Source organism: Columba livia, chromosome Z, assembly GCF_036013475.1.
Source record: "Columba livia isolate bColLiv1 breed racing homer chromosome Z, bColLiv1.pat.W.v2, whole genome shotgun sequence".
NCBI classification, from domain to species: domain Eukaryota; kingdom Metazoa; phylum Chordata; class Aves; order Columbiformes; family Columbidae; genus Columba; species Columba livia.
Window position 1 is genome coordinate 50,813,979 of NC_088642.1, and position 27,649 is coordinate 50,841,627.

General features: G+C 35.3%; 1 protein-coding gene across 6 annotated transcripts in view; it reads left to right on the forward strand.

Annotated features, from left to right (window-relative positions):
- Nucleotides 1-27,649, forward strand: part of LOC102084168 (contactin-associated protein-like 4) — a 257,060-nt gene that overhangs the window by 211,900 nt on the left and 17,511 nt on the right. For 3 of the 6 annotated variants that reach the window (XM_065045788.1, XM_065045785.1, XM_065045786.1), the window contains exons 16-23: nucleotides 5,086-5,256; nucleotides 10,179-10,397; nucleotides 13,449-13,688; nucleotides 15,201-15,425; nucleotides 15,530-15,613; nucleotides 16,771-16,904; nucleotides 17,903-17,990; nucleotides 27,431-27,649. In XM_065045788.1, the coding sequence (XP_064901860.1) occupies nucleotides 5,086-5,256; nucleotides 10,179-10,397; nucleotides 13,449-13,688; nucleotides 15,201-15,425; nucleotides 15,530-15,613; nucleotides 16,771-16,904; nucleotides 17,903-17,990; nucleotides 27,431-27,649 (1,380 nt within the window). Of the gene's footprint in view, nucleotides 1-5,085; nucleotides 5,257-10,178; nucleotides 10,398-13,448; nucleotides 13,689-15,200; nucleotides 15,426-15,529; nucleotides 15,614-16,770; nucleotides 17,023-17,902; nucleotides 17,991-27,430 lie in introns of those variants that run through there. The other 3 variants (XM_065045787.1, XM_021293180.2, XM_065045789.1) reach the window with 2 other exon arrangements.

The following is a 27,649-nucleotide window of genomic DNA, read 5'->3' on the forward strand; positions in this document are numbered from 1 at the left end:
TAATCTCAGTGAAAAGACCTTTCATAATATAACTGTTAATGGTAATAATATAGCAAAAAACTTCAAAAGGAGCATTAATTTTGTTAGTTTAATAATAGCAGTAATAATGCAATATTTCTCAGCATTTACATACAAAGATAGTTAAAGATTGTGTGCTTTTAGGCAGGGAGAAACTGAAATTTGAGAAAACAATACAGAATTTCTGAGTGAAAAATTAATGTAAAATCATAGAATTTTGACATAGAAAAAAGTGCAAGGTGCTGAGTAAAATATTAATTATATTGTAATATACACAAAAATACATAAATATGAAGTATTATATAATATGTTACATATCCTGTATCATGTATTTTATGTCATATATCATATATTACACTATTATCAATGTTATTCTATGTATTTCTAAGTATAAAAATATATAATATAGGATATATCATATATAATAGATTATATAAGTTTATATTAAATGATATTACTAGAATTTTTTGCAATAATCTTTACGTATCAGCAGATTTTTCTATAATGAACATTTTCTTTAAAGTTCAATTTTCAAGAAAATTTAAAAAGCCATGAGTTGTAATGGTTTCTGAGTTCTGCTCATTAAATTTCACACTAGACAGAACTGATGAAGCCTAAACTCTTTTGTGAGATCATCAGTAACATCTAAGCCAAAGAAAACTGTTTCTCCTACCTGCAGTAGGCTGAGAAATCAGGTCATGTTTTTGACTATTAACAACAAAAGTATCTGTAAATTGAGTGTTCACTTCTTCCTCCTGTCTAGCTTAACAATATCAATTTATTTTTGTCCAAACGTCAGTTTAACAAACATTATTTTGATCCACTTTACTGCTTTGTGCATGATCACAAAGTTTTAAACTATATAAAAATGATGTAAGGTTGAAGAATTGCATTAAGGAAGTTAAGAGACGCATTTTTTAGTGAAAGCCTCTTAAGCTTAACCTCTTTGTTTAACTCAGGTAAAATCTCATGTGATAGGCTCACATTAAATGCAGTTTCATGTAGAACTTTCAAATAAGGTTCTTGTAGGCAGGAGAGAAAACCAGAAAAAGATCCAGTGGCCAGGATTTGAAGCTAGGTCAATGAGCTGAGTGTATGCATATACATAATTATATATATTGACGATAAGAATGTGCATTTTCCATAAATGGGCAATTTTTAATTGAATTTATTGAATATTTTTCCTAGAATAAATGCTCTTTTTCAAACAAAAAAATGTTCAGGGAATTTATACAGCCTGTGGCATGTCAGAGGTTGCACTAGATGGTCACAGTTTTCCCTTCTGGTATTTTAATCTATGAAATTTATAATAAGCTGCAGTGTAGCAGAGCTGGAAGAAGTGATACAGATGGGGCACCTGAACTCCACAAATTCTCAGAGGTAAACAGTTGCCAGCTGGTCAGACTTCATAACATTAGGAGGACAGCTTTGGAAGAAGCAATTTTTACACTTCTCAGTAATTTTGGTCTCCTCTCTGCTGTGCTGCATGAAGGGAAATTTTTGCATGTAGCAAAACTGACAGAAATATGGGGCAAATATGGAAAAGGGTAAATATGACTAGAACATGTAATAGGTAGTGATAATTTTCCTGATTGGTTTTGCACAGTGATAAAGTGAAGCACCACCACCCCACCACCCACCCACCCCCCAATACACACACACCAAAACAAAAGTACCAAACCCAAAAACCAAAAACCCAACCCAAACAGAATAAACAAACAAAACAATTAGGATGCAAATTATAGATGATCATACAATTTAAAGATCAGTTTAAGACACCAGATGAGAAGAAGCAGACCCAAGACAAAAAGCAAAATCCTGATTGCCTACTGGTAGTTTAGCTAAGATCAGATAACCCAGTGGTACAGATCAGACATGCTAATGGAATATGCAATTTACAATGAGCATGCTTTCCACAGTATTAACCTTCTCCACAACTACTGCTATGTGGTTATAATCTGATCATAGTGATGTTCCAGTTAAATTCCAAGATCATGCCCAGGTACCAGAGACCAGAGGCTGGCTCTCACAGACATGACCTTTCTGTTCTGGAAGCTCTCTTTGTATCTATCGAGTCTTTCACAAAATCCCTCTAAGGGACAATATGGGAAACATGAAAGATGCATTACATGTCATCTTCACAAAGACTATATCTGCTTTGACAACACAACTAGAACCTACAGGCTAACAGTGTACCTTAGCTATGTCATTCTGTAACAGATGAGTAGTATTTTATGACATGTCAATTAGAGAATTGGGTTTTTTTTGGGAGGGAGAGTGAAAACTAGTAAAAAAAAAGTACAGAAATCGTTGTTCAACAACATAAGAATCTTTATTTTCTCTGCCTCAGCACCCACTGCCCCTGCTGGAGTTTCCACTTTTAGAATGAATGATGCAACACTTAGAGATGTCAAGAAGAATTTATATAAATAACAAACAAATTTCAATTTTGATTAAAAACTTGAAGAGTTACGATTTCCTGTTGCACATTTGAGAGTCACTTTTGCTATCTTTGGAACATTAAAATAGCTCATTTATTTGTCTTGTACTCATTTGTCCCTATTTCACTTTACAAGTTGGTAAGAGTAGTTGATATATGCCAAAAACTTAAGTAATTTTTGCAATATATATATGCCACTGTTTTGTTTATAGCAAACAGGATGTTTTGTTTGTCTGTTTTTTGTTTGTTTGTTTGTTTGTTTTAACTATAGGAAGTCAGCAGTGTTACTACTCAGATAAAATGCTAAATATTATTGATTTTCTAAGCACATAGTGTTTGCCAGTTCCAGAAACTAAGTAGGAAATTGTGAGCCAGATACTGTGAAGTAAAGAAATTATTTTCCCACCCTGATTTATGACAGCATAAGATACTTCATAGTATACTTTAGCTAGATCTATATTTAACCTGCTTTATTGGTACAGTAGCTTAACATTCATAAATCACACAATTTCCAGAGCTGAGAAAAAGAGCAGCTAGATAAGACAGGAAATGAAGAGAGGATTAATAAAACTTCCTGTCCCTACCCTCTCTCAAAGACTCCATTCTGATTTACGAAGTTCATTCAAATGCTTCATTGAAGCTAATTGTATCATTACTCTACTGGACTGTTACTACTGCTATTGTCTTCTAATTGCTCACAGTGTTTTACCGATTTTGTATAAATTACTAGTATTAAACTTCCTATTGTGTTTGAATTACTGGTAACAGCCAGCCCATTGTTTTCTAAACAGCTGTTATATACTTGAATCATAACTGTGGTTAAGTTTGCTCTGTGGGAACCATGACCTGAAATAGCTGAGCAGCATGGGCTTAAAATTGATCCCAAAATGTAAGGCCGCTGCCTTTGGCTGACAGCAGTTTGCACAGGATGATAAGTCCTTGGAACCCAACAGTCAGCAGAGGAGAGCAAGGTGCAAAAACTATGCTTTCCTCTCCCAACCTAGGCCATCTGTTCACAGCTCTGCCCTACCACATTAAAGTTGTCCTGATGGCTGCTCTAACTTGTGATGGCTGGCAGTACTCCCAAGTGCTGAATGTTGAGACAAGCAATTGCCAGAATACACAGGAATATTCTGCTGTGCTGCTTTTCTAAGTGTGAGATCCGAACCATGATTAAAACTCTGCTAAAAAGTAAGGAGGAATGAGTGAATGGACTTTGACTTTACTTCATTAGGCTGTGGACCAGGTGTTTGTGTACACTCTATCATAGAGTTCAGTTTTTCAGATAAGAGAGAAATTCTTTCCTTCCTTCTTTCCTTCCCTCATTCCTCCCTTCCTTCCTTCCTTCCTTCCTCCCTTCCTTCCTCCCTTCTTTCCTCCCTTCCTTCCTCCCTTCCTTCCTCCCTCCCTTCCTTCCTTCCTCCCTCCCTTCCTTCCTTCCTCCCTCCCTTCCTATCTTCCTCCCTTCCTTCCTCCCTTCCTCCTTTCCTTCCCCTCTTTCTTCCTCCCTTCCTCCCTTCCTCCCTTCCTCCCTTCCTCCCTTCCTATCTTCCTCCCTTCCTTCCCCTCTTCCCCTCTTCCTCCCTTTCTTCCCCTCTTCCTCCCTTCCTCCCTCCCTTCCCTCCCCTTCCCCACCCTTAAAAACAGAGAATGCTTGGAGCAAAAACCAAAGTTCTGTGTAGTATTTAGACCCAGATCACAGCATTGTCAGTAGAATGTGCAACAGCCTTGTTCAATTAGGTAAGAAGGTATTGAATGCCTCATTTGATTTAGAAAGCAATATAGCTTAGTAAACAAATATAGATACAACTCTAAGTATTCAGCAATGATAACGAGGTACTTCTAGTTGAACACCATAAATGCAGATTATGTTCTTATTAGAAGAGTTTATTATGAGAGATTTTACATGAGGATTTTAATAATAAAGAACAAAAAATAGCTAATTATTATTAAATTATAGCTTAAAGAAAAATCTAACCAGCAAAATATTTATATTTGATCGTGTAAACTTTTTTGCATAACAATGACTTACATTAGATTTATCATGCAAGTAAGAATGCATATACATTTCTAAACTGCAATCAATGACAGGAAAAGATACCTTCATAAAAGATGATTTATTATTTATTTTTTTTTTAATTCCTTCCACAGTAACTACTAGGAGCTGTATCCTACATCTGGTAAAAAATTCACTGTTCTACAACAATAGCAAGACTGTTATGTGAGAAATATAGCAACCAACACTTACAGTTATAGTTTGTACAAGCTAATGTAGGTATAGTGCTTAATTCAAAGCTGCTATGTTTGTTGGCTTCATAAAAGGATACATCAGGCCCTAAATAGACTGTCTAGCTAAGAGGAAAGGCATTTATTTCCCATTAATTGGTCTTTGTTTATTTGTACCAAGGACCTAAATTACTCTTGATTAATCACTTTTCTGTGCCTCCAAGAACCCCCACTTTTCATTTTGTGGACTAAGCAGGAAACTTCTGTGGAAGTTAGACTCTCTGAACTTTGCAATCCCATCTAGACCTGGGCACTTCCTTCTAATAATGGTTTATAGAATTTACACTGTCAATATTAGGTCACATTGTATCTATCACTTAATCTTTCATTTTGACAACCAGGAACATTTTGGAATTCAGCATCTTTCAACACAGAGACATCCTACCTGCATTTCCCCACCTTCCACGGAGAACTCAGTGCAGATGTCTCATTTTTCTTTAAAACTACTGCTTCCTCAGGAGTGTTTTTAGAAAACCTTGGAATTCAAGACTTCATAAGGATAGAATTATACTGTAAGTAACATGAATGATTGTGGTTGTTATTATTATTATTGTTGTTGTATTATTATTAACTTTCAGTTGGATTAATTTACAATTAACTTAAAGGGAGGATATTTTAAAACTATTCCCTGGTTTTATTACTGTTATGACTGCTATTGGACCTTTATCATTCCCTCAAAAATCCTAGCACTGAGACAACACATATTCAAAGATAATTTCTGTCCCAGAGGGCTCTCAATATAAATACACAGCAACCAGTCTCTAACTGTTCAGACTGTTCCTCCTTTCCTTGATCACTGCATCCCTATTACCAAATTGTCTCCTTCCAAATTTTAAGGCCAGGTATAACATGTGACTGTTGAAAGATTCACTTAATCACAACGTGTGACTCAGAGCTTTTGTGGCACAATATCCTAGCTTAGTCACACATTCTCATAATTATTTTTCTGGTTTGTCGGTTTTCCTTGTTTGTTTGTTTGTTTTTAATTTTCTGTGTACATACCCAAGTCTTTAGACTTTTTCACATGAATACATTTTTGTTGCATGAGAGAAAATTAAATATCTCACTAAGTTCGGTAAGATGATTAATGTAGAATGAAAGCTTTATCTTAATTGACTGAATGTTTTAGTGTTAAGTTGTTCTTTATTAAAAGGGAAAATATTTAAAATTATGAGGTATTGTTTCAAAAAACTTTTGGGTCCATTTCAAATGTCACATCAGCTGAAAAGTCTTATACTTGACAGGTACCTCTGAGAGCTTTTTAGATCTATTTTTGCTTGAGATTAGGCAGTTCCTAATTTTTTTTGCGAATCCATTGTGTTATCACACTCAATTATCTTCCAGACAAGAGTAAAAATAAATATATATATATATGACATATTACAAAATATTAATATAGAATTTATTCTGCTTAAGAAGTTAAATGTTCGGCCTGCTTAGTTTTTTGGCCAACACTAATGTCTTAGGTTGTTGAAACAAGCAGGAAAACACCTACTGTGTTCTACTGTAGGGAGTTTAATTATAAAATACTGAGTAATGCTTAATCAATTTTGTTTGTGTTATCTCAAACAGTAGTGCTGTATTTGAAAGATATGCTGTTTTCAACAGTGTTTTTGCCATGTTTATCAAGAATATGCACTACCTTCTGTTAAAGTTCTGTGAACAGCTGAAAGCATATTATAATCTCACTGCCACACAATACAGAAAGCATACTGTGTCAGCACTTCACTGGATAGTCTCTGAAGCAATGGTGATATTCTTGGGTGATACATGATTTTCCATTTTCAACATAAACAGTTAAATCATGGAAACTTTAAAAGAATGCTTCTGCAAACTAAATTTATTTAGACAATTGGCACAACACCATAACCCTTTTCTCAGAATATTTTACAGGCAAATACATATCACTTGTCACATTTATTCACAAGATACAAAGCTACTGTATACTTACGGTTTTTGTATGACTTGTGGTTAGTGAGGCATGAAAGAAAGTGAAAGGCTGAATTAGTCTGTATTTTTAGCATAAAAAAAAAAAAAAAAAGTTTATCCATTATCTTGTAGCATGTAGAGATATTTCTTCACTTCCAGAAACTTCCTAATTCATTCAATAGGGAGACCTACTCTTTGTCGAGTGTCATATGTGGGATTGTTTGTAATGGAGACTGTTTGTTTGCACTGGAGGTAATATTGGTCAGAAAAAAACCAATATGCATTGCCATCACAAGTACCTCTTTTGAAAAAAAAAAAAAAAACACCTCGAGCATTTCATATTTTATAGAATCACTGAGATTTCATCATCATATATTCCTTATAATAGATATGAATGTAAATCACCAACATACACTTCGTATTCTGTTAATATTTCCACATAAATCAGTTTCTTTGTTTGATTTGTGTAATAAATAACAATAATGAAAATGTCAGGTGTCATTGTTTAAGATGAGGATGTGTTCAAAATGGTTTAAAACTCATTATGTCATTAATATTTGGCATTCCATACCGGCAAACTCAATGATTTTTCTTAACATTTTATTGATTGCTCTCAAGCTTTATATCTATTTCGTTTTTTAATGAAATAATGATTTTTAGAACGTTAAGTCTAACTATGCCAAAGCACATGTGTCAGATCGAGAATCTTGACAGGAAATGTGAGATTTAGTGCTGTTTGTTTTGTTTTGAGAGACTGTAAATACTATAGTGCATCTGTGTATTATATTCTAGAAAGTTATTGCAAAAATAGAGGTATGCACCCTAACTTATTTTAAAACACAAAAGAAGTAAATTGTCTTAAAGAAGATACTTGATCTTTTATTTTTTCCACAAAATTATAAAATCCTTACGTCTTCGAATTTTTGCCTGAGTTCCTGTAATCTTCTGCAGAAGCAGTTATTGAAATCAACAATGATGATTCAGCTCTGAGAAGTACATTCTATTAAATACTTCTATGACTCCAGGTTACATCCTCTAGCTGAAAGTCTGAGTAACTATTTTATATGATCTGAGTGCTCACTGGAGGATTGTTTCCTATTTAGAAGCACAGAGTTAAATCAAAATTTATGGTAGGATTGGAACACTATAGTGTGTCGATTTGGATGGTCTTCTGTAGTTGCTTTGGAAATAGTTCTGAAGAGTCCAATATACCACTGCTGTTGGCCTTTGTCTGCCCAAATTCACATCTTATTGTCCACGATAAGTGAAATTCAGTTGCTTCCTATATGGAAAGTGTTTGGCGTTCATTTTCTGTAGCATACTACTTGATAGTCACTTTCTGCTTCTGCATGTGATGCTCAGCCCCAATACCCTGGATGGTTCTCAATGACTGTGCTTTCTGTTAGTCATTTTAACCACTGCAGCCACTGACCGTTTTCCATGATTGCCATCAGTTGCATCTTCCGCTCCACTTTGCCAATCTATAGCTGTGCTATGACTATGTTTGAATGCATTAGGGCCACAAAAGTCCCTGCAATGTCTGGAATTTTTTTTTAGTAATACCAAGGTGGATAGGACCCATGAATTATTTTTGCACCAGAAGAGATCTCCTGGGTGTACTTTTCCTCTGTCTTTTGTTGCAAGAGGACAAATTTTAGAACTCATTCAGCATCTCTCTGTGTCCTGTGGCATACCTCCTACAGGTGGATTGGCCACTGTGTTTGTAATTGCCAAATTTCTTCCAAATTTGCAGTGTCATTGACGTTAGCAGAATTATTTAAAATATTATAGAACATTTAGTGATTTATTTTTTTTTTTTTTTTACTTTTTCTGACATATTCTGGTCAATCTCCAGGCACTCCAACGGATGACTATAGAGTGATCCTTGTTACCTAGACCTTCATTTCTGGAACTTCTAGGCTTGGTTTCCTTTTTTTCAAGATTGTATCAGTTTTTTAATGGTACTAACACAATTCGTTATTTCAGTGGTTATTTCAAAATCTTTAGTACGTGTTTTCTTGCCTTTAAAATCTAAACAGTAACATTAATTATCAGATCTCTCATTCTGATATGCTGTTTAATAGGCACATTCAGTGAGTTCAAAAAAGAATTTGTGTTTTCAGGCTTCACTCCAACAGTATCCAGAGGATTACAAAGGCCTCCCTACAGAAGGTAACATTCAGCAGAAATTCTCTTACCCAATCACATGGAGTTTCTGTTGCTTTTGTTCTCTTACTGTGTGTGCTGAGCTCTCAACTTTGTTCAAATGAAACAAATTTAGCCTAACATTCATTTTACTGAGGAACTAGTTTTAAACATCAGTTATTTACTATTATTTCATAAAACACTGTTGAATTTTAAGCAGAAGAGGTAATTTATTACAGAGAATGTTCTATTTAAAAATTGCACACAATACCTTATTTTATTTGGAAAGACAAATGCTTTGTGTTTTTATCGTTTTACTTTTCTCTCGCAGGTTCAACTGTCATAGAAAAATACTTTATAGCAATCAGATTCAGGGCATAAGGGATTGAAGCATGTGGCATTACTCAGGCTAAAGGTTGGCCAAAGTGGATCTGTATGTGATAAAAAGTCCAGTATATCTTCAAAAACTGAAAAGCAAATAAATATATATATATATATTTAATCAGTAAATTCACATTTTGAAAATGTTGTTTCAAGTTGATTTATTTCCCTTGACTACTTCTGTTCGTTTTGCTTTTCCCTCAGATTTCAATGACATGAATGGGAACCTTTATCTTGGATTCATGGAATTTTCTCAGAACTCTAGTCCTTTAATCAAATCCTTGATAATTCAAAATGCTACTAATCCGTACTTTAGGGATTACTTATTTTCATACATGATCATCCTTAAATAAGTGGAAGAAACAGTTTCAGAAAGAACATTAATAATTTTCAGATCTTAAATTTCTGGCATATTCCTCATCTTATTAATTTGACCTACAAAGATTCAGTTATGATTTTCTAAGCAAACTATAAAACCATTTAATGTGAAAGTTGCTTAACTAATGATCTGATTTAATTTACTGTACACATAGTCTTATAAACTACATCAACATTTGTCCTCTGATCTTTGTGGAGATGTGTGAATAGACCATAGAAGATGTCGATTGGCTTATAGTGGTGAATAATTAAGTATGGTTAACAATAGTAACCAATTAGCATGTAAGCGGGATAAGTTTTCAATCCAAACTGAAAAATAACAAAGCCAACACTTTTCTTTGTTTCTTGACTACTGTGATTTCTAGGGTTTTCTAAAGAGTTTGTCATGCTGTTGGCAAATGACTGCTCCCACTGTCAGTGAGTGAAAAGAATGAACTTGGGGGATAGCCCAATGAAGTAAACTTTTCTCCTAAAATAATCAGTCTTATTCCATGAACTAGTAGACTAGACTTTGAAGTACCTTGTTGTGCCACTTAATGATTTTGTCACCCAAATAACTATGAAATAATTTGAATGTCCTTTATTACTGTCGTCTTTCTAGCTCCGTCCAAAGTGATTTTTTCATTCGATGTTGGAAATGGACCTAGTGAAGTAACAGTGCAATCACTCACTTCCTTAAATGACAACCAGTGGCATTATGTGAAGGCTGAACGAAATATCAAAGAGGCATCCTTACAAGTAGATCAGCTTCCTCAAAGGTCTCACAGTGCTCCACCTGATGGGCATATTCGCTTGCAGCTCAACAGCCAGCTTTTTGTAGGTATGCACTCATTTAACAAAATCTTTCCTAGTTTTCATCACAAAAACATGAAAAGGGAAAAAAAATTAAAAAGGAAAAAAAAAAAGATTACATGGTAACTAGATCTTCTGAAAACAGTTTGCATGAGGTGAGAGCCTTTGTGAAAAATCCATGGAGATGTAGTTCTACTTTGAGATTACAAATTCGATGCCTTAGCCTATAGATATTATTGAACAAGTTTTCAATCAAAGTTTTCTTCTTTTGAGGCTTGTTTGAAGAACAACAAAAGGATCTCCATATGCATGATTTTTTTTAAGAGCATGTCATCTGCTAAGGGAAGATGTGTTACTTTTTTTAACTTCAGGAAAATTTCATTGTCTCTCTTCATCCACAGTTTCTCAGATTGTGCAGAAAACGTGTGAATGGTCCAAGATCGGAGGTGTTAAAGGTCAGGTTGGAGAGGGCTTTGTGCAACCTGGTCTAATGAAAGATATCCCTGGCTATGGCAGCTGGACTAGATAATCTTTAAAGGGCCCTTCCAATCCAAACAATTTTGTGAATCTATGAATCTGTGATCTCCTCCTCTGCTTTTTGCTGACACATTTAATGAAATAACCAGACTGTTTACTTAGCATTGGAAACAAGAAAATTGTTTGCTTTCACACAACAATGAAAAATCCAGATCTCTGGTTGGTTCTGTTTAAGTTGTGAAAGCTTAAATGGAAAAAGATTTAATGGGATATTTCTGCCTTTATACTTTTGCAAATACAACACTAATGTATTCCAGTAAAACACTGGGAAAGTAGAAATGGAATAAGAAAAAAAAAAAAAAAAATTAGCTGTTACATAGACCTGTGTAGAACTATGATATTTACACGACAGTGGTCTTCCTGTAATATTGTCCTATTATTAATTTATTAGTTTCTGGTGAATGTGTATGGTATATAGTATAACAGCAAGTAAAGTTTGCCCTAATTTTATGCAGAACTTTATACAGATTTGCTGTGAGACACACTATATGAAATGAATATATGTTTTAGTTGTTGTGCGTGAAGGAGGATAACAGTTATGAGGAGTAGTGTTCTGAAACTGTAGCCACAGAAACGGTGAATCCTTATGAAAAAGTTAAATGGGAGGAAACCCTTGTATTCTGGGATTGGAATTCTGACCTGTGCTTCTAAAGGCATCAAGGGTAGAAGGTGGAACCTAAACCAAGCATTGAAGAGTTTTATATTTTGATTAAATCACAGAAGAGGATTCTATAACAAAGAAGATATCCTAGGTATTAGCTATAGTGGAGTTAGGACAAGTCTTAAAATTAATTTGTATTTACACTAGTGGACTATAACTATTAAGGACTAGAAGATTTCTGATTACTCTACCACAATAAATTACATTGCTGTCTTCTAACTTAACATATAAGTGCTATTATGTGAGCAGTCGAAATTAGATCAGTTTGAACTAATCTGTGAAACAAGACTAAAACACTGTCTAATTCTACAGTTTATGATAATATCAAGTGTAATCAGTTTTCTAATGATTTTGACTATTAATTGATCTCTGGTTCTTCTAACATTTCTCCCAAACAATGTACTACTGTACTAACCTATATTGACAGTTTCACTTTCTGGCAATTTTTTATGAAGTAATTGACCATTCGTTGAACAGAGTGATATTTTGTCACATAATATGACAAATTCTACTAAATTTATACACATCCATCTCCTGTATGGAACTGACAATTTTAAACCTGTTTTGATTGATCTACAAGCAAGCTGTCTAGCTTGTTTCCTTCAGACAATGTTCAGGTAAATTATTGTGTTAGAAGAGTGAATCTGTTGTTTTTCTTCTGATATTGTGGGTTTTTTTCCTCTATGAAAGTTCTTGAAGGTCTTGGGAGTAAAAGGAAATACCTTTCACTACAGTACTGTGTACCTTGAAATCCTTTATGAGTTTGTACAATTATTTTGAAAAAATTTGGAGCGGGACTAATAAAAATGACATTTGTTTATTCAGTCAAAACAGTGTTTTCAAAGTGCTACATGATAAATGATAGTAATTAATTCGAATCACTTGTGTTAAACATTTCCTGGATATAATTTGTAAGAGTTTGTTATAACTGCAGCAAGTTGGTTTTTTTTGTTTGTTTGTTTTTGTTTTTTTGTTTGTTTGTTTGTTTGTTTGTTTGTTTGTTTTAAGTAATCTGTTTCTGCAACTGCAATAATGTCATGTGAGTCTATACAGTCTCTAGGTTTTTGGGGTTAGAATTAAACCAGTCCTTAGCATAATGCAACTATTTATAACTCCCAATTATTTATTAGATATTTTAATCTCTAGAGTTAAATATAATTTTCTTCAGTGGAGGGAATAATGAAACTTACTGTTTGACGGCTTCCAGTGACAGCCCACTCATACAGACTCAGGCTTGTCTACTCAAGCCAGTGAAAGGATTTAGAGAAAAATTAGACATACAGTGGCCTAAGAACGACACCAGCAGAGGCACTCTGCGGAGTTCAATTCATATACAGAGTACCTGTCATAGTTATCCATCATTCAGTTAATAACATACTAGGACTGTGATCTCCTCAGATTAAAACACTCTATCTCCTCTCCCTCTCCCTCTCCCTCTCCCTCTCCCTCTCCCTCTCCCTCTCCCTCTCCCTCTGCCTCTCCCTCTCCCTCTCCCTTTCCCTCTCCCTCTTCTCTCCCGTCCTCTCTATATAAATTAAAAATTAAAAAAAAAAAAAAAAACAAACAACCCACAAACAAAATAAAACAAAACAAGCACTTAATTTCTGTGTGTTACTGCTTTCTGAATTAACAGAAATATGCATCATTGCTTGATATCTTACTGTGCAAAATCCTTGGTTCCCATTAAAGGTTCAAGTGGTCGCTCTAATTACTTGACAAAAAAAAGAAATCAGATATGCTTTTAAAGCTATTAATAAATATTTTCAAGTGCATAAGCTTGTATCTTGGAAATTCATAGAAGACTGTTCAGAGGCTGTAAAAAATATGTTTTTACACTTCAATTCTTTTAAATTTTTAAATGCTCACATGGATTTATTTCAGGTGGGACAGCATCCAGGCAGAAAGGATTTTTGGGATGTATCCGTTCATTACAGTTGAATGGAATGGCCCTTGACCTGGAAGAGAGAGCAAAGATGACTCCAGGAGTTGAACCAGGCTGTCCTGGACATTGTAGCAGCTATGGTAACCTATGTCACAATGATGGAAAATGTAGAGAGAAATACAGTGGATTCTCCTGTGACTGCACTTTCTCTGCCTATGCTGGACCATTCTGTAAGAAAGGTAAGAATGTCTTTTAGCTTTATCAATTATTGAAAACAGGACAATACAGTCCAGATCAAGATCTTTAGAAGTCTTTAAAGATATGTTTAAATGCTTGCAAAATACTTGTGCTTTACTTAACATAATGAAATATTCAGCCAAATTTGTTCAGTAACTGTGAGTTTTGTTAAACACTGTCTTCCAGAGGTATGTTCAACTTATAGTATTAAAAGCAGAAACCACATTATCTGAGAGTATCAGCTTCTTTTCTTTAAAATCGCACAATTATTTTGATTTTTATTTATTTTGCATTCTACTAAAGCTAGGAACCAAATATTTTTGAATAAACTTTTGTATTTTTTTTTCTTTCAAGTCTTAATAGCAAAATTAAGACTAAATTTAGAAAACAAACCAAGAAGCATACGAACTTTAAGCTTCTTTTTAATGTAAGAAGAAAGTGAGATTATCAGACAGGACTGAGCCCATGTTTTCAGCCATTTTAAAGGAGTTCTTTGGTGATGGTGTCATACCAGTAGATGATCACAAGCTGCCAAGTTTGAATTTTAACAATAGAAGTTTATCTAGAACTTTTGGTAATTCTGATCTACTAAAAATTATTTGCTTTATTTCCTCCATGTACTAAATACATCCTGCAAAGTACTCAGTGGCTTAAATGCAGACACTCCATGTTCCTCTAAATTAGTGAGCACATCCAGCCAGTCATCGCTGCCTCTACAAGGACTTGTGTGAAGTCCATCATATCTATCATTGTCGAGCTAATGCCACTGAGTAAGGTATGATACTTTCCTCCTCCTATGCCAACAGAAGAGACTAATGGTCACACTCCACGTTTATTTATCTGCAGGGCAGAGTGGCACTTGTTGCTGAAATTGTGAGATGACCTATAGTAATAACCTTCAGTCACCTTCTGTCAAAGATACTGAGCCAGATTACAGAAATTTCTAGTTTTTTTCATGAAATGTGGAGATTGTCTGTGAAAATAGGACAGTCTAAGACAGTTACTTTTAACACAAAATGGCTGTGACATATATCAGAAATACAGAGGCCTTTTATAAGCAATTCATCTATAAGAAGACAATAACCCCATTTGTAGTCTTCTTTTCTTTCTCTCACCTGACCAGTCTCTTTTCCCACATACATGTTTCAGGTGTGGCCAAGCTTAACCAAGCTTAACGAAGCTGCTGCACCCTTTCTTGTGTAGGAGCAGTACACATACAAGAAAGGATATGTTGGGCTTGAGAAGAAGGGTAAACAGAAAGAAAGCAAAAAGCATGTTTGAAATTAGATAAAAGAAACACTCCTTCGTGCAACAGATATTTGAGACACAAGACTAACTGGGATTTTTCTCTAGCCCAGACTGGGTCTTATTTTTCTCTGTAGGTCTAAATACTAGTTCCACTTAAATTTCTTTTTCAGCTTTATCACAACAGTTAAGAATATATTTTTTCTGTTCTCTGGAGCTTTAGTCTTGTTTTGCGTGATATTTAAAAACTGAATTGCTTTTTGTTTCAGAGATCTCTGCCTATTTTGGGACTGGCACTTCCGTGACTTACAATTTTCAAGAATACTACGCGGTAGCTAAAAATTCTAGTTCACATGCTTCTTCCTTCTATGCTGACATGACACTGAACAGGGAAGCAATTACATTTGCCTTCCGAACAACACGGACACCAAGCTTACTGCTTTACGTCAGCTCCTTCTACAAGGAGTACCTCTCAGTCATTCTTACCAGAAACGGTGAGTGCTGGGATAGATCATAGCTGCCAGCTCAGATTCACTCTGATTCCCAGGCCTGAACATTGTCTGACTGTTGCTTTAAATGGTATATATTTATTTTTCAGCTGCACCAAGGAATGCTCTCCACATGAAAAACATTTCTCCTACTGTAACTTCACCTTTTATGACTGGTTTGGTTTTTTGTGGGGGTTGGTTGGTTTTTGTTATTGTTATTGTTATTGTTATTGTTTTGTTTTGTTTTGTTTTGTGTTGTTTTGTTTTGTTTTGTTTAATCATGTTGGCAAAACTATTTCTGGAAGTCTTTTAGAAATGTAGTAAAATGTTTTGAATTAATTTTATAAAACATTGAAAGGAAACTCAAAATGCATCTGATCTGTCTACTACTTAAGCAGCATATTAATTGCCATCCTCATGATAAATAATGAAATAAACTACACTTGAAAGTACATTATACATTTTCCAAATTAATCAGATGTCATTTCTTTCAACTAATTTCATAAGCTACTTATATACCTATGAAAATACTTATACTGTAATTGATTTTTCCATTTAAGCTGAACATTAAACGTTAGTTGGATCTTTCTTTTTCATTCTTTCTTCTCTGAATAGATAATTGTTGGGTTTTTTTTTTGTTTGTTCGTTTGTTCATTTTAAAAAAAACCAAAGACTCTTTGCAGTCACAGTGTTTCTAAGCTCAGAGAAGTTTCTGTGCTTTCGCAGATACAGATTTGGGTCTAGAATAACTCTAGCATACTTCCCATCATGTAAGGTGAAACACATTTTACTCATGGCTGTCCTGGGTCTGGTCTGAGTGTTCCTTTCCAAAGGATGAGTAGAAAGCTGTAGTCCATCTATAGCTGGGAGAGAATCTCTTACAAGGAAAGCAGGCTAGCTTTATGTTCTGCTGTGAATGGGTCTCTGCGTGGTGATATGTGTATAGACAGTATGCTGGGAGTGGACAGTGTAAACAGTAATCAAGAACAGTACTTGTAAGGTACTGGTTTTATTTGAGAAGTCACATCGTTATGAGCTACCAGATCAAATCTTTCTCAGATTAATTATAAAGGTACTTACTAAAATTTAATCACAAATTTTAACTAATTATTCAGATTTGTGACAGTTTATGGCTATATCTGCCACTGCATCCTACTTCTAACATTGATACTACTTATCCTGTTGCCTTCTTTCATTTCTCACGTCAATTTCTTGTAGTCAATTACTTAAATAAATCATATATATGTTTTGTTCTTCAAATGCACCTGTGAAGCAGGAGGTGTCGTATATGATTTACACTGCCCATTGTGTATGTAGTGTACTATACCTTTCGCTCTATTTCTCCCTGCAGGAACTTTACAAATCAGGTATAAGCTAGATAGCCATCAAGATCCTGACATCTTCAGCATCAATATCAAAAACATGGCTGATGGACAACTGCAACATGTGAAGATTAACAGAGAGGAGGAAATACTCTTTGTAGAGGTAATTAAGACAAAAACAAAAAAACAACAACAAAAAAAAAACAACAACAACAACAAAAAAAAAGGCGATTATCATAAAAATAGAAGATCCAAAGCAAAATGAAGAAAATTGTTACAAGGTGATTACCCCAAATAAAAAATAAAACTGTGTTTTAATATTTCAAGTAAATAAAGTAACTGCTATCAGACTTATAATACACAGTGAAACTCTATATTAAGCAATCACTTTGGTGTCACAATTTTTGAAATGTATATGACTGATGTCATCTGAGTTGGTCCTGCCTTTTGTTTTTAATTTCAAATTGCATATGAAGCTACAGTACAAATATATTACCATCTGGATAATAAATTAAGTCTATTTGTCTAATTTTCTTTGTTCCTTTTTACATCAAAAGAATATGACTATTAAGGAAAATATTGTTATTTTTTTTTTGAAAAATTGATGATAAACCAGCAATACTACTTCTGCTAATAGTAGATACAAACATATAAATAACTCTTAATTTTTTAGATTAAAATTAAAAAAAATCTGTCTGTGATAAGTTAATATTTTGAGGCTAAAGCTGAGTGTGCTTAATTAGGTATAGGCACAAGGCTTGAAGACAAGTAGTTCTAGAGGTACCCTGGGAGGCAGGACATTTACATAATATTTGATCTTTGTGAACTAAACGTTGAGCGCCTTTTTTAATTAATAGAGACTTTTTCATGTTTTTGAAAGTTTAGAATTTTTATTGGTCTTATAGATGGAAAAGAATGAGTAAACCAAACCAATAAGTTATAGAAAGGCTCATTAAGTGGGATACTTCAGTGTCACAGCTATCATCAGTGATCTGAGGAAGCTGATCATCTATTTCTCAATTAGTTTCTATGATGTAATTAACAAATGCCTTCCTCAGCTCCTTTTATTTTTAACCTTGGTATTATCTTCTTTTTTTTTACAAGCTTTGACTAACATCTCTCCCATTACTCTACTTTGTTCTTCATTGCACCATTCTGCAGGTTAACCAGAACGAACGAATGAAGTTTGTTCTGTCTTCAGGCACAGAATTCAACGCAATCAAGTCTCTCACACTTGGCAAGATTTTAGGTAAGTGGAACACAACAGGGTTTTCTAAATCATAAATCAAAATGTTATCATGGCACATAAAAAATAATAACCCTAATCTCATTGAAAGACATTTGTTGTCTTGGATTTAATTGGACACTGATTCAAAATCAAGGTAGAAACTTCAGTATTTTTAAAATACAAATGCAATTATGTTAAGTACTTCCTGAAAAATGATCAACCAGGTTCCATTAAAAATAATTTCACACTTCTTACTCTCATTTTGCAATCAAGCATTATGAAACAGCCTTTTTTTTTTTTTTTTTTACTCTCAGAATGAAAATCACTATGAAATAATACAGAAATATCATATAACACTATTAATTGTGTACCATATTCGAAAAACTTTCTGTAACTAGATTTTGATGTAAGCAGTTAGGGACAAAGTGACATCAAGAAAACTTCGTTGTAGTTACTTTTTTGAAAACAGGTTAAGCTATCACAAAATATTTTGTCTAGTGATGATTCATCAAAATCTGTCTGTTTCTCTGTACCAATGATCTCAATGGAATTTACCTACCTAGAATACTATATCATTAATTTTGTTAAAAAAATATAGCCTTAAGTAAAATTCACAAGATCTGATTATTTTTGTGTTTGTCTTATTGAGAAAACTCAATGATAGAGGAAGATGCAGTGCTTGTGAAAAGTTAAAGGATGTTTCTCTTTCTTTTACAGTAATTTCAAGTTGGTGTTGTTACATTCCCATATGAAATCAAGGTCCATTTCATGTTCTTCCTCTAGTAGCACTTTCTGTTACAACAATATGAGAACAGAGCTGGTGTAGTTTGTGATATAGTTTGTGACTAAGGCTATAATGAGTTTTCACCATTTTGTAGTTATACTGATCACTTTCACTCTTCCAACAGTGGTCTTGAGCTAAGTGTAGAATAAATAAGATTGTCCAAGTACAAGTGATATCTTTTATAAAACTTAAATATTTATAATTTCATATGGAACAAAGATAATCACCATTACTGAAAACAATTATTTTTAATTCTTTAATTATTTTTAATACAAGCAAATTTTAATGGAAATTATAAACCATTTTCTAAAACAAGATTTGGGAAATTAACTGCTTCCCCCTCTAACTCTTTGGTGTTTGTAAATGCCAGTAAATGGCATGCAAGGGAGTGGTTGTTTCTCATTCTTTAAAAGTCTCTTCAAGTATGCTAAAGCATTAACAAAGGCTTTTTTTAGAAATAAATTTTAAAAACTGTGATACGTGGCAGAAGAAATTTAGTTTTCATCTCAATTTAGGATAGAAAATATTTTTGTAATCTCACTCTTCCAAGGTTATAGGAACTATTTTCATATTTATATGGTGGCTACCCTAAACCAGAAATTCAAAGAAGTGTTTTCTTTATGTTCAGTTGTATGTGGTTTAGTTTAGAGAAATTTTGGTACTATGTACCTGAGGTGCCAGTCCAGAATCCATATATCTACCACTCTTTGTATAGTACCTTTGGAAATAACAGGTTTGGTAAATCAATGTTTCTGTCATTGTAACAGACCCAGAAAAACTATCCTGGCTACGAGGGCAAAAAACACTGCTACATCAAAAAACAATTTTATGTTATGTATTCATAAAGAATCTTCCACTGTCAAGCAAAACATTATCTGAAATATTCCATTATGCCACTGGGTGGGAGGCAGTAAGTCTCTACCAGTTTAAGTCTGACCTCTGTCTACATTCAAGCAATGTAAATCCAAAACAAAATGTGTATGAAATTAATTTTCTGCTTTTTTCTGAGTAAAAATTAGAGTTTAACTCTTTCTATCACACATATGTGTGCATGCTTGCACATATGAATATGTACAAAACCCAGTTCCAAATATACCCTCTCCTATATATAATCTTGGCTAGAAAAAAGGACTTCATGAAATCTTTATTTCAATGTCACAAAAGAGAAGTATAATTAATACAATTTCTGACCTATCATTGTTTAGAAAATTAGATATGCAAGGGTATGAATTGAGAGATTTTTGAATGTGATATTTCAAATGCAATTAATTTAATAGGCTGATGTGTAAGAACATAGAAGCACAGAATGGTTTCAGTTGGAAGGGACCTTAAAATATCACCTAGTTCCAACGCCTGTGCCATGGGCAGGGACATCGACATCTTTCACTAGATCATATTGCTGAAAGCCTCCTATGATCTGACTTTGAACACTTCCAACGATGAGGCATCCACAGCTTTTTAAAGAAACCTGCTCCAGTGACTCACCAAAAAAAAAAAAAAAAAAAATCCTTATGTTGAATCTACGTCTAACCTCTTTCAATTTAAAATTCTTACCCCTTGTCCAGTCATACAGAGGCTTGTAAAAAATATCTCTTCATCTTTCTTATAAGCTATCTTTACATATTGCAAGGCTGAAATAAGGTCTTCCTGGAGCCTTCTCTTCTCCAGGATGAACAACCCCAACTTTCTAAGCCTTTCTTTATAGGAAAGATGTTCCAGCCCTCTGACTATGTTTATGGCCCTCCTCTAGACCTTCTTTAACAGGTTGATATCTGTCTTGTGCTGGGAACAACAGGGTTGGATGCAGTAGGCCAGGTGGGGTCTCACAGGAGTCAAATAGAGGGGAAGAATCACCTCCCTCAGCTTCCTCACCATGCTTCTTTTTGTTTAGCCCAGGATCCAGATATCAATCCATTCATTCCTCAGTGTATTGATATTGGGGATCGCACCAACCCATGTACAGTACCTTGCACTTGGCATTGCTGAACTTGATGAGCTTCTTATTGACACACTCCTCAAGCCTGCCAAGGTCCCTCTGGATGGCATCCCTTCCCTTTAGTGAATCAACTGCACCACTTAGTTTAGTGTCACCCACAGACTTGTTGAGGATGCACTCCATTCTCCTGCCTATGCCATTACTAAAGATACTGAACAGTACTAATCCCATTCTGGACCCCTGAGGGACACCACTTGTTCCTGATCTCAATTTAGACATTGAGCTGTTGCATGCAACTATTTGGATGAGACCATCCAGTTAATTCCTTATCCATCAATTAGATGTCTGTAGCTTTCAATTCTGAGGGTGTTACCTAGAACAGGTTGAAAAATAATTTTGAATATATAATAACATGCATAAAGTGAAAATTGTTTTTATAATTATGGTAACCAAATGTTATGTAGCTTAAAATGTATCAAATAATTAACATTAAAGATCATATTTACAGTGTTTAAAAAGAAATCCTAACTTGTGATTGTTTGGAAAACTCACAGTGTAGCTGACCTGTTTTCTTACTGGAAAAATAACTAAGGACCTCTAAACAGAGATGTGCATTATCTTTGAAATATAGATTTCCTTTATAGAACTCACAGTCCGGAAGAAAGCTGGTGTGTAGAATTGCACAGAGAATGAAAAGGAGAATGATTGTTTAAGCCTAATTCTAAAGCAATATTAGTTGAAATATAAACTACTAGAAGAAAATTGTTTGAAATATTTCAAAACCCTGCAAATCGATAATAAAGTTGAATTGGGAATTTATAATGTTTTGAAGTGTAGTAGCCTATTGCAGTCACATTCATGTAAGTGCAATACTCCAATGAGCAGTACAGAACTAAAGGTTTAGTTTTCTCTGTTATGAAATTCCGTATCAAAGCTTGCATCAATTTACTTAAAAATCTATTTGATGCAATGTAATGAAATGTACATTTTTAGGGAAATAGTCTCTTTTGATCAGGACCAATGTCGTCTCTTCCAAAGAAACCACACTGTTACAGAAGTGAAGAGGTAGAAGTTTCTTCAGTTATGTGATGGCTTTGCATCTTCACAATAGTGTGAAGCACAGAGTTGCAGTGACCTGTGGGGGCACACTGCCCAATTTGGCTCAATTTACAGGATCTGTCTTGAAGGAAACATATGTTATATATCTCTTGCTTTCAAAGGGGAGACACTATTGAACAGTTGCTGTTTATTTTGTAAATCTGACTGCTTTGGGTTCCGATTCTTGTGAAGTCACGTTTAGAGATGGAGGGAGACTTTGTGAAGGCAGTGGAAAACAATAATGACTGTTTGCTGCTGCACTGAAGCAATCTAAACAGAAGAAGGGGTAACAGAATATGAAATATGTACTTTGAAACATTCTTGGGGAAAGACCCACAAGTTTTAAGGCAGGCCAGAAAGCTATGGATTTTCTAAGAACTATCTTCAGCTGGCTAAGTAATTCTTTGAACTCTTCTGGAGTTGTACATAACTTAGTTCTTTTTGTTGGAAGCAAACCTGAGAGTTGCTGAGCTAGTAAAAAAATTAAAAAAAAAACAAACAAACAAAAAAAAATCTGTGTTCTTCCTCACTTCCCAGGACCTAAGCCTTCCAATTTAAAGAATTCTGAATTTATGTTATGCAACACTGTGATGAAATAGAGAGCTAGGCTGTGTTGGGACTCAGAAAATATGTGAAGGTTAAATTGTGACGGAAGAGAAGCTGCACACTCAGCGACAGAGTTCACAGGATACAAGCCAAAGGGCTCCTTAGGTTTTTGTTTTCCTTCTAAGTTAACTTTCTCTCAAAACACACCATACTGTGAGAAGGCTGTAGAAACCTCTCTTTTTACAGCAACCCACTGAGGAAGTAATTACTTCTGCTAAGGAAAGCCATATTTCTTGAGGCTAAAGCTTCAGAGCTTTCCCCAGCATGGGAGTGGGGAGCTGTGGGTGATTTTTTCTTCAGTTAGAGTTGTTAATCTTTCCATGGCAACTGAAGTAAAGATAGGCTTTCACCAACTTAAGAGAATGTGTGATTTTAAGCTAATTCATTTGAACAAAGATATCACACCAAATATGGCCATCTTCAACAACGTAGAAATTGGTTATTTCAGTAATAAATAAAATAAAATTTTCACTAGACTCTTAAGAAGGCCTAAGTTAAAAGAGTAAAATATGTTGCACCCACATTTGAAACTATATTTCTGTGTATTCAAATTACTTTTTTCTATTTCTAGCTAAATTGTCTTCTTCTATTGGGTTATTTGTCTCTGAAATTATAAGAGTAAACAATTTAGTTTTATCTTTATGGGAATATTTCTGAGGATTATTAAAAATTGCATAGTTTTCTTAAGTAATTATAGTTGTATTAATAAAAGAATCATGGAATTGCAAAACTCTCACTGTGTTCCACTGATATGTAAAAATATAATGATAATTCAAATTGTTAATTTGAAAATCAGCCCTTTAAAACAATAATGTCTGAGTACTCTCAAAAAAAGCACTGCAGTGAAGCACATACTAAAGAACAGTTGTTTAAACAAGGTCCATTTCTCTTTATGCAGCTTTTTCTACTATATGAATGTAAGAATTAATATAGTAATAACACAGTAAAATTTTAATTTCCTGGCCAATCTAATGGCCTTCTATGATGGACTATCTATCTGGACTTCTGTAAAGGCTTTGGTGTGGTCTCCCATAACATCCTTCTCTCTAAACTCGAGAGATATGGATTGGATGAGTGGTCTGTTCAGTGGATAAGGAACTGACTAGATGGTCACACCCTGAGAGTAGTAGTCAATGGCACAATGTCTGGATGGACACTGGTGACAAGTGGTGTCCCTCAGAGGTCTGTACTGGGACCAGTATTGTTTAATATCTTCATCGGTGGCACAGACAGTGGGATTGAGTGCCTTTTCCCTTACCTTGCCTTGTGTTGCCTTGCCTTGCCCTTTTGCCTTGCCTTGTTATTCTGTTTTGCCTTGCCTTGCCTTGCCTTCCCCTATTTGCTTGACCTCTCTTGTCTTGCCCTGTTGCTTTGCCTTTCCTTGCTTTGCTTTTTTTCCTTTTTTTTTCCCTTGCCTTCCCCCTTTTCCTGGCCTTGCTTAGCCTTAGCCTTTAGCCTTGCTTTGCCTTGCCCTTTTGCGTTGCCTTGCCCTTCTGCATTGCCTTACCCTTTTGCCTTGCCCTGTCTTGCCTTGCCTTTTTTGCCTTGCCTTGTCTTGCTTTGCCCTTTTGCAAGTTTGTGGATGACACCAATCTGAGTGGTACAGTTGACACACCTGAGGGATGAGATGCCATCCAGAGGGACCTGGACAAGCTCAAGAAGTAGGCCCATGTGAAACTCATGAGGTTCAACAAGGCCAGGTGCAAGTTCTTGCCCATGGATCGGGCAAACCCTGGTATCAATACAGACTGAGGGATGAAGGGATTGATTGCAGCCCTGTGGAGAAGCGCTTGGGGATACTGGTGAATGAAAAATTGGACATGATCCAGCGATGTGTGCTTGCAGCCTAGAAGGCCAATCGCATCGTGGGCTGCATCAGAAGAATCGTGCCCAGCAGGTTGAGGGAGATGATTCTGCCCCTCTACTCCACTCTGGTGAGACCCCACTTGGAGTACTGTGTCCAGCTCTGGAGTCCTCAGTACAGGAAAAACACGGACCTTTTAGAGAAGGCCCATAGTAGGGCCCACCGAGATGAGCAAACGGAACGCCTCTCCCATGAGGAAAGAGTGACAGTGTTCAGCCTGGGCAGGAGAAGGCTCCAGGGACACCTTATTCTGGCCTTTCAATACTTCAAAGGGGTGTATAAGGAAGATGGGGGCAGACCTTTTAGCAGGTCCTGTTATGATAAGACAAGGGGTAATGGTTTTAAACTAAAGGAAGGTAGATTCAGGGTAGACATAAGGAAGACATTTTTTATAATGAGGGTGGTGAAACGCTGGAACAGGTTGCCCAGAGCAGTGATAGATGCCCCATCCCTGAAGACATTCAAAGCCAGGCTCTGAGCTGACGGGGCTCTGAGCAACCTGATCTAGTTGAAGATGTCCCTGCTCTTTGCAGGGGTGTTGGACTAGATGAACTTTGAAGGTCCCTTCCAACTCAAACTATTTTATGACTGAATTATGATACTATGATTTTAATCTTTTAAAGCTGGTTAAGAAAAGCCTTTAATAGAAATTTATTAGTGTAAAATATGATCTTTTATGCAGCTCCCACCTCCTCCTTCACTGTCCACTTTGAGGAAGTTGTAGACTGTGATGAGGTTACCTCTCAGCCTTCTGGTCTCTAAGCTGAACAAACCAAATGACCTCAGCCACTTCTCATAAGCCTTGCCCTTGAGACCTTTCACCATCTTGGTTGCCCTCCTCTGGAAACACTGTAATGGTCTGATGTCCTTCTTATGTTCAGGAGTACAGAACTGCACACAGTACATGAGGTGAGGCTGCACCAGTGCAGTGCAGAGTGGGACAAACACCTCCCTCGACCAGCTGGCAATGCTGTGCTTGATGCACCTCAGGACACAGTTGGAGATTTTGGTTGACTCATATGCAACTTGCCATCAGCACAAATTACTAGCTTTCTTCCCACGGGGCTACTCTCCAGGCTCTCACCCCCCAATTTGTATGTATAACTGGGATTACTTATCTCAGGTGGAAAATCTGGCAATTGTTCTTGTTAAACTTCATACAGATGGTGATTGCCCAGCTCTCTAGTCTATCCAGACCTCTCTTGAGGTAGTCTACAGTTCCTCCTCATTTACTATCATCAGCAAACTTACTTAATATGCATTTGACTTTTGCATCCAGATCATTTATAAAAACATTAAAGAGCACTAGCCCTAAAATTGAGCCTTGGAAAACACACTGGTAACTGGCCACAGCCTGATGCAACCCTGTTTACTCTAACCCTTTCTGCCTGACCTGTGAGCCCATTGCTCACCCAACATATCACGGACTTGTGTATTTTTAAGACAAGTTAAGATTGTACAGGAATACAAAAAAATCAGAAATCTTCAACACCATAAAAGCAGAAATGTGAAATCTAGTCTTTTGACTGGATAGTTCTTATCTTAATATTTGCTGCTACGAGCTGTATGTCTTCTGACTTCCAGTGTTGCCTTACAGAGAAAAAGCAGTTGAGGCAGAATTCAGTCAAGAGAGTTACTGAGTTTGTGTTTTGTTTTTAGAGTTATTTTCAAAGAAGGCATTTTAAGTGAAGTAGTTTTGTCTTTGCTGAAAAAAAATATATGTACACTTAGCAAATGAATTGCTAGAAAAATGCTTAAGGATACATAACTGTAGTTTACTATAAAATACAGTTGCTGATAAACAACTTCTTTGTATATCTGTGTGTGATACGTTCAGTCATTTAAATTTGACTTAAGCGTTAAAGCATAGAAGGGTTTCTCTTCCCTAAACCTTATCAGTTTTACTAGCAAGATTGCTTGATCTAATAAAAAAAAATACTTTATCCCAGTAGTATTTTCTAACGAGTCAAGTGAACTCTAAGGGTTTTAATATATATGATTTCCTTTTCTATCATACGCATGCAATGTTTACCAAATGGTTTGTATAGAAAACTAGAAAATAATAGGAAATACTTCACTCGAAGTTTTTGAACTTACTTAGAAATACATATTTTTATCACAAGGGATTTCAGACATTTTTCTTCCTTGCCACCTCAGGTTAGTCTTTTTCTTAATACTTTCAGATCTAGCAGGTCCTTCAGTGCAATGAGACAACCATCAGAAGCATTGTATGCTACAGAGAGAACAGAGGCAGTTAAACATCTAACATTTTATGCAGCTCATCAGTGCAGGTGCACAGACTTTTGGCTGTCATCCATCTGCCTAATAATACATCATCACTGCAATAGGCAGAGAGTAGTTGAGAAAAATGGTGCTGTTCTATTTTGAAACATTCTACCAAAACACATTAACCTTATTTTCACTGTTAAACTAATTGTATTTAAGAGTGCATTGTACATAAGTATTCAAAATTGTTGTGGTAGCCATTCTAAAGATCACAAGTTCATTCTAGAATAAGTTGGAGATGGAAATGAATGAAATGAAATTCCCACTTTATTTGCACAAAATTGAAAACTCGCTTCCTCTAAGAGTCCTGTTTGAATAATTAGTAGTTCCTACGTTTTTGTTTAAATTAGAACTGTCAGAGTAAATAAACTGTTTTCCATCTCCAGACTAGTTCATTAGTGAGGTCTTCAGAAAGTTTTTGTTTTGACAGACTTGATGGTGGTATGATAGACTAGATATATGAATCTGTGGAAAGAATATAAACAAACAATATATATATTTATGAGAAGAAATCTAATTAAAGATGTATTTTTCATGAGTGCATGCTTCAGCCTTAACTTTTTTTCAGAATGAAAAAATACTATATTTGAATTTAAGTATTTCAGTTACATTTGAATTTTTTTGCTTTGGAACTTGTTATAGTGAGTAAAAAGCATTTCCCTCAGTAGACTAGCAACTGTCGTCTGTTAAAAAAAATAAAGGATTGAATGTATCTGACTGTCTTTTCATTAAAGCCAGACGAGAAAGGGATTCAGTGAATCTACATATGTTGCTGTAACTCAAATATACTCAGAGGAACACAGGTTAATTATTCATTTATTCTTCTGTCACTTTATTTTGTACATTTGCACTATGATTAATTGTGCTCTGTTCCTTTTGATTAACAGAAAACAGTGATGTAGATGAGGAGACTATGAAGGCAAACTCTCAGGGGTTTATTGGATGTCTCTCTTCAGTGCAGTTCAACCACATTGCTCCTTTGAAGGCTGCACTGCACCACAGCAGCTCAGCCCCCGTCATTGTAAAGGGACGCTTCACTGAATCCAACTGTGGTACTTTAAGTGGAGCTGACTCAACATCAAGTGAAACAACGCATTCATTTGCAG